At 35.4% G+C, this 12,347-nt stretch overlaps 1 protein-coding gene across 1 annotated transcript in view; it reads right to left on the bottom strand.

Annotated features, from left to right (window-relative positions):
• Nucleotides 1-8,011: 8,011 nt before the first annotated feature.
• Nucleotides 8,012-12,347, bottom strand: part of LOC101891876 (octopamine receptor beta-2R) — a 128,383-nt gene continuing 124,047 nt past the window's right edge. Inside the window, exons 6-7 of the mRNA XM_059123361.1 lie at nt 9,248-9,434; nt 8,012-9,177 (exon numbers count right to left, since the gene is read on the bottom strand). Of these exons, the coding sequence (XP_058979344.1) occupies nt 8,194-9,177; nt 9,248-9,434 (1,171 nt within the window). The 3' untranslated portion in view covers nt 8,012-8,193. The remainder of the gene's footprint in view (nt 9,178-9,247; nt 9,435-12,347) is intronic.

The following is a 12,347-nucleotide window of genomic DNA, read 5'->3' on the forward strand; positions in this document are numbered from 1 at the left end:
TTTTACTTATTTTTTTTTCCTCTTTTCTCTGTAGAACAGACAACATTGCTGCCTTCTTCTTCTGCCACTGCTCTCCTTCGATTGATATTTGTTCGAAAAATTAAATATGAACGAGATTTGCCAAGTGTAATAACAGTATTTTCAGTTGTTGAATGTTGAAAAGGATTTAAAGTATTTGTTTAAAATTTCATAAGAATATGTTGGGAGCTCTCTGTGTTTGCGATGTTTTTTTTGTTTGTTTTTCGTTAAACAACTCCCTGGTGATGGAGTGTGCACATGATTGAAGTAACATTCATTTCGCAGAAAATGTATTAAGCCAAAAGAACTCCATATTAAAGATTTAAGATATCACAGAAGCTTCCAGACTTTATTGACAGCCTTGGCAAAGGCTAAACATGAGATTGTCATTTCAAGTTGAAATCTTTAAATTTAAAATAAAATCCAACAGCTTTGGGGAATTTTCACTTAAGAGTTCATGTGAAACTTTGATTGATGAGCGAGGGTGCGTATACGTAACATGCCTTTGTAATACCATAACTCATACGCCCCAATAGTCATCACTATTAGCATGAAGACATTTTTGAATGATTTTTACAACCTCCACCATACTATGGAGGGTATATTAATTTTTTTGTCATTCCGTTTGTAACTGTTCGAAATATTCATGTCAAACCCAACAAAGTATATATATTCGATTTAGCCATGTCCGTACGTCTGTCTGTGTGTCTGTCTGTCTGTCCGTCCGTCTGTCTGTTGTAATCACGCTATATTTCCAACGAATTGAGAGAGTTTTTTTTGGAATTTTTTCAAGTTTCTTCCAAATTGTGGGTATAAAAAGTTCGGCCCGGCTGAACTTAGCTGCTTTTTTTACGTGTTATATCTCATCTAATACAGATAAAAATATTGATGTGGGCAAAATTACAAGAAAATCGAATATTTATATCCAAATTTATGTGAAATCAAATATTCTGATGAATTCCTTATTCATATCATGTTTCTAGTTGAGAGAATAAGTTGTAAAGAATCACTGATTTGATTCGCTAGCTATGACAGATATTTGTATTGAAAGTTGTGACCTCTCACAACAGATCTTGTGTTAGCAAAAATTTTTGTATGTGTGCAATTTGAAGAGAGTTGGATGCTTATTTTGCTTTCTTTGAGCGTTTTGTTTCTCAAAATCTTGAACCCTATGTGGGGGAGGTACAAGAAGAAATTTTCCGATATTTACCATATTTATAACAGATCTTGTGTTGATGGAAATATTGAGATGTACCAAGTCCCAATAAAATCGAATGTTAAATTCTCGATTTATGATCTCCATGGATATTCAAAATTTTGACCCTTAGTGGGGGAGGTACAACAAGGAATGGTCCGATCTCTACAGAACTTGTGTTGATTAAAATATTGATATGTACCAAGTCTGAATGGGATGGGATTTTAACTTCACGTTTTATTACCTTCATGGATATTCAAAATTTTGACCCCTTGTGGGCGAAGAGCAGAAGGAGTGGACTGATATATTTTAGAGATTCTTCACACTAGACCTTGGCTTAAGAATCATATTGTGATGTGTGTAATTTGAAGACAAACGGACTTATGCATCACATTTAATAAGAGAGATAAGTTTACAAAATTTTAACTTTTTGTGGGGGAGTTACTTGACGGTGTGGACGATATGGTTCATTTATATGGTCGATATTGTCCATTTTTGCAAGTTTGCACAAAATCGGATTATCCTTTCTTGTTGTAAATTATTTTCTGTGAAAATGTTGACCTCTTGTGGGGCAGGTACCAGAAGGAGTGGACCGATATTGGCCATCAATGTCTGACAATTATATTACGATGTACCAAGTTTTGATCAAATCACATTCTCCTTTCGTGAGCCAGCCAGCCAGTAGGACAGGCGGATGGACGGATTGATCTAGGAATATCAATTAAAACTGTCTTAAAATGGATTTGGTTCAAAGAAACCTTGGGTCTAAAACCTTTATTTCTATGAGGCGTGTTTTGGCCGCATCAAATGATATATACTTCTTATAGCCGTATGACTGAGGATATATCAATTTAGAGATTCCTTTCAAACAGAGGAGTGAATATGGAAATTTGATTACACATCTCATATAAAGTGAAGGAAGTAGTCGATAGAAAATAAATCTTATATTTATGTCAGACTAAGGTCAGATACTAAACGGCAATAGTGGCGAATTCCTTCCCCATTCTCCTCCTGGATGGATGAACATTTTCAATATTCAAAATGCATGTCTAATTATATTTGATACTTTTTAACTAGCTTTTTTAGCTATATTTAAGGTACGAGAGGGACAAATGCCTCCGTAAAATTTGATGGGAATTGATGCAGATTTGGATATTACTCCCATATATTAGTTCCTCCTGATTCCAAATTATAACAGCTCTAAGGCCACAACATGCATTCAAAAATAGGTTCATAGTTAATATGATCTACTTCACATAAATTCGTCATCCTTGCCCGACTTTTGACCTTTCTTTTTGATTAAAGAATATTCTTGTGAAGACCTCCCATATTTAATTAAAGAAAATATTAAAAACTATGGCCAAAAAATGGGCAAGCTATGGCTTAGGAGGCATGCAAAGGACTGTTCCTCTTATCCACATAAAATCCATAAAAAACATATGTAACATTTTACATAATCTACTTTTAAATTGTATCATTATTTACCTACTGCCATACAAATTATAGTTTAATGATGTAACAGACAAACATAAAAAGACCTTGAATGAACACAGCACACACAAATAAAGAGCATACAAATCACATAAGTCCTGCCAAGGCAAGGTAACAACAGTTTTGGCAAAAAAAAGTTGCTCACATTTCAGGGTGTTGTGGCTCCAAAGCACAAAAAAACACCTGAGAGAGACACAGAAAAACTGAACAACAACAACATGTAAATTTACGATCTGAATGATGTGTCACAAAAGGTGAAAGAAGCTCATAAATAAAGCCAGCACTTCAATGCAAAAGAGACAGTCAGTCAGCCAGCTAGCCAGGGTAATGAAAAATTTACGTTACGTACACGTGACAAGCTCATGTTGGCCTTAGCACTTTGAAGTAAATGTAAATGATGTAAATGTCGTTATGTAAGTGTGTATGTGTGTGAGTGTGTGTTATTTAAGAATATGTAAGAAAGCTCATGAATATTCTCAAATACATAAATGCATTTATCCAACATTGAATTTTCTATTCATAATGTTCGAATTGATGGTTTTGTAACTGAGAATTTGCTGATTGCTGAGATTTCCGACAAATCTACCATGTAAGTGTTTGAAATGCATACTATGAATTTTGAAATATGCATGAATACTATGTGAGCAGTCACATGTTCAGACAATGTTGAATGCAAATTGGGAAAGCACTTGTGTAAACATCGAGAGATGGAGTAACCAAAATCTTAAGGTTAAGCAAAAGAGGAAGAAATTACTCGTAGAAGTCTCGTCGATGAAAGCTCTTAGAAAACTCTATAATAAGGATTCGATAGTCAGTCATTAAAGTTTCTACTCCTGCCGAGTACTCTGTTAATTATACCCTCAGCCAAACCGCTGTGGAGGGTATAGATCATTTGATACGGCCAAAACGTGCCTCACCGAAATAATGGTTTTAGACCCAAGGTCTCTATGGACCAAATCCATTTCAAAAATTTTAAAGACGATCTAGAGGTGTCTGTCCGTCCGTCTGTCTGTCTATCTAACTGGTCATATTATTATTAAAATTGATTCGAGTACGGAGATGAAAAATATCGGTCCATCCCTTCTAGTACCTCACCACACAAAAAGGCGATATTTTCAAAAAAAAAAAAAAGAATATATATATATATATTTTATTTCAAAAAAGGGAAAGGATGATCTGATTTTACTCCAACTGTAAAAATCAAAATATTTGCATCAACGCTAGGTCAGGTACGAAAATGGACAATATTAGCCACTCCATCAAGTAACACCCCCACAAAGGTTCCAAAATTGGACTTACTAAAACTCTTATAAAATGTGAAATAAGAGTCAGTTTCTTCAAAACTTAACACATCCCAATATTTCTACCAAAAACATTTATAGTGTGAAGATGGGATATATCGGCCCACTCCTTCTGGTACCTCCCCCACAAGGGGTCAAAACATTAAGCTCGTAAAACGAGAGATGAGCATTCAATTCCTTTGAAACTCGGCACATCTCGATACTTTTTCCAACATAAAATCTGTTGAGAAGATGATAGATATCAGCTCAATCCTTCGGGGACTTCGCCCCAGAAAAGGGTGAAAATTTTTAATAACGAAAACGGTGCAAAATTGCGAATTGAGTATTCAATTATCTGAAAATTGCACACATTTCAATATTTTTACTAAAAATATATGTGGTGTGAATATGGAGTATATTGATCCATTCCTTTTGGAAACTGGCAAGGGTCAACTTTTGGAATAATTATAACTCTTATAAAATAGGAAATAAGAGTCCGATTGTCTTCAAATTTCACACATTCAAATATTTTAATTAAACGTAGATCCGGGGTTAAGCTGGAATATATCCGTTCACTCCCTCAATGGGTCAAAACTGTAAATAACCATGAAATTCGTGAAACGCGAAATGAGCATACGATTAATCTCAGACTCGCCACATCCCAATATGTCTACTAGCATAAGATCTGGTGTGAAGACGAAATATGTCGGCCCAGTCCTTCTGACACCTTCCCCCACAAAGTGTTAAAATTTGGAATAATTATAACTCTTATAAAATGGGAAATAAGAGTCCGATTGTCTTCGAATTTCACACATTCAAATATTTTTATTAATAGTAGATTTGGAGTGAAACTGGAATACATACGTTCACTCCTTTTTGTACCTTTCCCTCAACGGCGAAGCCATGAAGTTCGTAAAACGCAAAATGAACATCATATTCCTTTCGAAATCGCCACGTCCCTATATTTCTACTAGCACAAGATCTGCAGCGAAAATGAAATGTATCGGACCTTCTAATGGTACATCCCCCACAACGGACCAAAATTTTGAATAATTATATCACTCATAAAATACGAAAGAAGCACCATATTCACTTCAAATCCCAATATATTTTTAACGCAAGTTCCGGTGTAAAAACGATAGATATCGACCTACCTCTCCAGAATCAGATACCAATAGAGATCTCAATAACAAATAACGGGATTTCAGCTCTATTCTTTCACCCAATATCAAATTTAGTACTAATTAGTACTTTTCGTATAATTATAGTACACATTTCCAAAACCACCTTTATGTATCAATTTCAGATACCCCTACCCCCAATACCAAATTTAGTACCATTTAGTATTATTCGTACAAATATATAGGACGCATTAGCCAAACCTCAAACACAAATAGCATCCGAAATCTAAATATAAAATGTCAGAATTGTATCTCAATCCCTTCACCCAGTACCAAATATAGTACTTTTCGTACAATTCAGTACTTTTCGTGGAATTGTGGTACACATTACGGAAATCTATAATGTACTCCATCAGTGACTCTCATTCCAAATTTCTACATTCAAGTTCATTTCGTTTGTCTAACACAAAATATTCATTTTTTGTAACATTTTAGTACTCTTCGTACTCTTTAAGTAGGAATTTTACCAAAACCCGAATTTCAAAATCCTTTGGTGCATCTATCCTGCACTCTATCCGTGGCTCTCATTCCTAATTTCAGAATTCCAGTTCCAACGGTTCATAGCAGTTTCAATTTGTATCAAATTTAGTACCATTTAGTACACTTAAATAGGAATTTCCAAAGCTTCCTACATACCCCAATCCTACACTCCAACAGTAATTCCAATTCCAAATTTTAAGATTCCACCCTTGTTGATCTCCCAACTACAAATTGTACTAAATTTCGAAGGTAGCATCCGATTTGATCTAAACTTGGTGCATCGTAATATTATTGTCAAACATAGATCAAGTTCGGAGATGGGCAATATCGGTAAACTCCTTTTGGTACACCCCACACAAAATCTCAACACTTTCAAAGAAAATAATTTACTGCACAGAAAGTAAAAGGATAATTCGATTTTTCTCCACCATTGCGAATCCTAATATTTTCATCAGTGCTGACCTAGCACTGTATCGGTCCACTTCATTGAGTACCTACCCCACAAGGGTTCAAAATTTTGAATAATTATAACTCTTATAAAATGAAATGTAAGAGTCTGATTGTCTTCAAATTAAACACTTAACAATATTTTTATTAATAGGATATATCGGTCCACTACTTCTGCTACCTCCTCCATGAAGGGTCAAAAAATTGAATATCCATGAAGCTCATAAAACACGAAATTAAAATCCGATTTCATTCAGATTTGTACATTTCAATATTTCCATCAACACAAGATCTGTTGTAAAGATGATAGAGATCGGACCATTCCCTCTGGTACCTCCTCCACAAAGGGTCAAAACATTGAATAACCAAAACGATCATAAAATCCAAAAAAAGGGATCCGGTTTTCTTTAAATTACACACAAAATAAACATGTTCACCCATTCAGTCACCCCCCTCCCCCCCCCCCCCAGAAAGGGTCAACATTTTGAATATGCATGACGCACATAAAACACGAAAGTAACATCCGATTTCATTCAGATTTGCTTTAAGACCTGTTGAGCAGATGAAATATATCTGCCAACCCCTTCTGATACCTCAAATGCGAATTGAGTATCAAATTCTCTAAAAATATTCCTCCAATATTTCTAATAAAATGAGATGTGGTGTGAATATGGAGTATGTAGGTCCATTCCTTCAGGTACCTCACCCACAAAGGGCCAAGTCGTGAATATCCATGGAGCTCATAAAACGCGATATTAATATCCGAATCCATTCAGACTTGGCACATATCAATATTTCTATCAGCAAAAGATCTGTTGTAAAGCTGGTAGAGATCGGACCATTCCCTCTGGTACCTCCACCACAAAGAGTCAAAACTTTGAGTAGGCATCCGGTTTTCTTTAAATTCCAACACATTCCATTACTCCTACTAACACAAGATCTGCTATGAAGATGAAATATATATGTCCACCCCTTCTGTCAAACACCCCCCCCCCCCCCCCTCAGAAAAGGGTCAAAATTTTGAATATCCGTGAAGCTCATAAAACACGAAATTAACATCCGATTTCATTCAGATTTGGTACAAAACCTGTTGTGAAGATAATATATATCTACCAACCTCTTGTGGAACCTCACCCACAAAGGGTTATTACTTCCAATACTTATATCTATCATAACTTGCGAAACAAGTCGGTCATCCTTTACAACTTGCTATATCTTCATATTTCTTTTAACCAAAAATCTGATTTGAATATCGGAATTTATGATTTCGCATAAAATTGGATATAAATGTTCGATTTCCTTCAAATTTTGCAAAGACCAATAATTTTATCTGTATTAAATGGAACATGAAAATGAATTAATTCGGTCCGCTATATCTGTTACCTTACGCATATTTTATAATTTTATAAAAATAATAATTTTATGAAAATAATATAATTTTATAAAAATCTCATATAAGGTATAGGAATTAGTCGAAATAGTCCAAATCTGGCACGTTGTAATATTTTTATCAGCCTTAGGTCAGATACGAATTGGGCAATATTGTCCAACTGCTTTAGAACCTCCCTCATATAGGGTTAACAGTTTGAATAATCATAACTCAGGGCTGGGGGTATACATCTGCCGGCAACACCTGACTGATACTATTTTACTTGTTTTTTTTTTTTTTTTTTTTGGAAAAATTCCTCAGCCCTGATGCAGGTCCATATTTTATATTAAGGGACAGATACCAAGTTTTTTCCTACCTGCATATTCCTTTGAGAATTTTCTTCATTACTTCAACTGCATGTTGCCATTTTCCAATGCGCTTACTTACTTACCTCTCATTTAATTTCGATAATTCCCAATTGCTTTGAAATGAAAAAAAAAACGCACATAATCCTCTTTTTTTCCAATTTTCATGAATGTAAGATTTGCGATTTTATGTTTTTGTTTTTATTATTTTTTTGGTTTTTCTTTTCATTTCATCTACTTCTATTAACTTGAATTGAGTCTTAAGTCTAATAATTTTCCTTTTCTGTTTTTTTTTTTTTCAATTTTTTCTTAGGTTTTTGTTTTTTTATCATTCCTAAAACACTTAATCGTACAGGGGTGCTCTTAACTATCGTCGTATCGACATTGTGTTGCCTGGAAACTGCGGTTTGTTGGAAGCCGAAAAGAAGCGCTTACAGGTCAGACGCCAGAACGCGGCGCGAAAGTCAACCGAATAGAATGCATAGATGAATGGATTGATGGCACTGTTGCACCAGCCGAGCCAAGTCAAACCCTTGGCCAGGGTGCGACTGACCTGGTGTTCGTGCAGGAATGGTGTTATCAGATAATAGACAAAGAACGGCAGCCAACAAGCAATAAAGCCGCCCACAACAATGCTCAGCGTCTGGGTGGTCTTGTTCTCCTTCTTCAGCGAAGTAATGCGATTCGATAGAGATTTGGTGTAGTTGTGGCCGTGCGAATGATGGGACGAACGGCTGACCACGGCCGTCATGCTGGTGATGGGTTGTGACTGTTGACGCAGTATTGAGGTGGCAACATTGTTGCCTGGGGCCATGATGTCGGAGGTGACCGCCAATAGGGTGGCTGGCGGGGCACTCATATAGTGCTGGTGGCGTATGCTGTGCGTACGCATGGCTTTGTTGGGATGTGAGTGTTGTTGGTAGTGTGGCTGGGATGAGGATGATGTGGTGGTGGAGGTGGTTGTTGTGGAAGGATTAGGGGCAAATGTCCAGGGATTTTCGATATTTGTACTGGCCGTTGCAGTACCACCACCCGTTGTCGTTGTGGTCGTCATGAGCGTCATGTTCGAAGAGCCGGTGGGTGTACGCCGCATTGACGAGGCCCTGGTCAGTTCATAACAACCGTTTTTATTCGATGGCACCGTTGCCGAGGATGGTGTGGCCAACAGCGAATGACATTGGGTGGTGACCTCATTATCGGAAGCCATTATTTCGTGCAACTCCTTGGCCAACGTTTGATTGGAGAGAGTGCGGGCAGCGGCCTGTTTCTTTTGTCCAGAGCTTAAATCTAATTCCGAGATATCGGGATCCAATTCATTTTCCACATCGGCCGATGTGTAACGTTTGAATTTCTGCAAAAAAAGGGGGAAAGGGAAATGATATTAAATTTAATATTTTGAAATACGATTGACCTCGACCCACCTTATTATTATGTATACTAATATCGGTCATATTATCATGTCGTGCTGCCACCACACACGATATCCTGACATAGACATAAATCATCACGGCCATGGGTATGAAGAAGGACCCCATGGCCGAGAATATCACATATCCTTCGTTCTGATTGTAACGGCATTCACTTAAATCACGGCGACCTGGTTCATACCTGCAAAGAGAGAGGGAGAGAAAAAAACCAATTGAAATAGAATAAAGCCAATGTATTGAAGAGGACAAAACAAAACTGAGAATTGAATCCTTATACAGGACCACATATCGTATTTCATTCACAGACAAATCCTTTGTTCAAGTTCGGAGAAAGGAAAAGATTGACAGATGGCCAGGTAAAAAAAATTAAACAAAATTAAAGATTAAAAAAAAAATAATAATAATAAAACTGAAGAAATTCCGACCTCAGTTTAAAGGTCAGGATATTTTGGTATAGAAAAATTTGCACGACCTCAGTTTTAAAAATCGATGTTTTCTTCTATAGAAAAAAATCCGATCTCAATCGAGAGGCGATGTTTTTCTATAGAAAAATTTTCTACAGAAAAAAAAAATCGCCGAACTCAGTTCTTTGGTCCGGATGTCTTTTTCAATAGAAAAAAAATCACCGACATCAGATCTAAGTTCCGGATGTTTTTTCGATAGAGAAAAACTCATCAGGTTTGAGTTCGGTAGATGATTTGTCTATAGAAAAAAAAAATCGCCGACTCAGTCCGGAGGTCTTGCTATTTTTTTATAGAAAAAAATTCGCCGACCTCAGTCCGGAGGTCTCGCAATTTTTTTTTCTATAGAAAAAAAAAATCGCCGACCTCAGTCCGGAGGTCTAGCTATTTTTTTTTTTTCTATAGAAAAAAATTCGCCGACCTCAGTCTGGAGGTCTAGCTAATTATTTCCTATAGAAAAAAAATTCGCCGACCTAAGTCCGGAGGTCTAGCTAATTTTTTCCTATAGAAAAAATAGTTAATTTTTTTCTATAGAAAAAAATTCGCCGACCTCAGTCCGGAGGTCTAGCTAGTTTTTTCTATACAAAAATTCGTCGAACTCAGTTCTGAGATCGATGAGGTTTTTACTCACCCTCAGTTACGAGGTCGATGTTCATTCGGCCTCAGTATTGAGGCATTTTTTCCTCAAAAGAAAAAAATTCGGCTTCAGTTTTGAGGCAATTTTTCTATAGAAAAAAAAATCCTATCTCAGTTTTGAGGCATTTTTTTTTCTATAGAAAAAAATTCCGACCTCAGTTTTGAGGCATTTGACCTCAGTTTTGAAACATTTTTTTCTATAGAAAAAAATTCGGTCTCAGTTTTGAGGCATTTTTTCTATAGAAAAAAATTCCGGCCTCAGTTCGGAGGCATTTTTTTCTATAGAAAAAAATTCCGTCCTCAGTTCTGAGGCATTTTTTTTCTATAGAAAAAAATTCGTCCTCAGTTCTGAGGCATTTTTTTTCTATAGAAAAAAATTCGTCCTCAGTTCTGAGGCATTTTTTTTCTATAGAAAAAAAATCGTCCTCAGTTCTGAGGCATTTTTTTTTTCTATAGAAAAAAATTCGTCCTCAGTTCTGAGGCATTTTTTTTTCTATAGAAAAAAATTCGTCCTCAGTTCTGAGGCATTTTTTTCTATAGAAAAAAATTCGTCCTCAGTTCTGAGGCATTTTTTTTCAATAGAAAAAAATTCGTCCTCAGTTCTGAGGCATTTTTTTTCAATAGAAAAAAATTCGTCCTCAGTTCTGAGGCATTTTTAATCTATAGAAAAAAATTCGGCCTCAGGTTTTGAGACATTTTTTTCTATAGAAAAAAATTCGGCCTCGGGTTTTGAGACATTTTTTTTATAGAAAAAAATTCGGCCTCAGGTTTTGAGACATTTTGTTTATAGAAAAAAATTCGGCCTCAGGTTTTGAGGCATTTATTTTTCTATAGAAAAAAATTCGGCCTCAGGTTTTGAGGCATTTATTTTTTTAAAATTCCGACCTCAGTTTCCCGGCATTTTTTTTATAGAAAAAAATTCCGAACTCAGTTTTCCGGCATTTTTTTCTATAGAAAAAAATTCCGACCACAGTTTTCCGGCATTTTTTTCTATAGAAAAAAATTCCGACCTCATTTTTCCGCCATTTTGTTCGATAGAAAAAAATTCGTCCTCAGTTCTGAAGGCATTTTTTTTTTCTATAGAAAAAAATTCGGCCTCAGTCTGAAGGCATTTTTTTCTATAGAAAAAAATTCGGCCTCAGTCTGAAGGCATTTTTTTTCTATAGAAAAAAATTCGGCCTCCGTTCTGAGGCATTTTTTTTTTTATAGAAAAAAATTCCGACCTCAGTTCGGAGGCATTTTTTTTCTATAGAAAAAAATTCGGCCTCAGTTGTGAGGCATTTTTTTCTATAGAAAAAAATTCGACCTCAGTTGTGAGGCATTTTTTTCTATAGAAAAAAATTCGACCTCAGTTGTGAGGTATTTTAGAAAAAATAAAAAATAGAAAAAATGCCTAAAAACTGAGGCCGAATTTTTTCTATAGAAAATAATTCCGGTCCCAGTTTTGAGTTTTTTTTTTTTTTTTTTGAAAAAAAAAAAATTCAGAAAAATTGTTGAAATTTTGTTTTATTTAACCAAAATTTTAAAAGTTATTAAATAATGTTAATTTCGTCCTGTATCATTCTTCACCTTGCATCCACTTTAAACATTAAAGAGCCTTATATTTTCTCTGCCAAAATTATAAAATAACAAAGAATTATTATTACAATATTAATTACTTTCAAAATGCCGCATCGTTAACACCGTAGCCTAATCTGGACGGAATCTTTGCAACGTAAACAAATTTTAATTAGACATTCATTATGTAAATAAATAATGGAAATCATTAAATTTTCGTAGACATCAACACCACCAGCATCACAGCCAACACCATCACCAGCACCACAAAGATATTCACTAATTTGGTTTTGTATTCTTTTGTTTAGGTTTTTTTCCTTCATGGAGGCTCCAGAAAATTGAAATCAACAGGCGCAGAAAATGTGTAAAAGAAAACCCGAACAACAACAAATATTTGCATAAATTTAAATCAAATTTTCAAAAAAAAAAAAAAAAAAATC

Source organism: Musca domestica, unplaced genomic scaffold (genome assembly GCF_030504385.1).
Source record: "Musca domestica strain aabys unplaced genomic scaffold, Musca_domestica.polishedcontigs.V.1.1 24, whole genome shotgun sequence".
NCBI classification, from domain to species: domain Eukaryota; kingdom Metazoa; phylum Arthropoda; class Insecta; order Diptera; family Muscidae; genus Musca; species Musca domestica.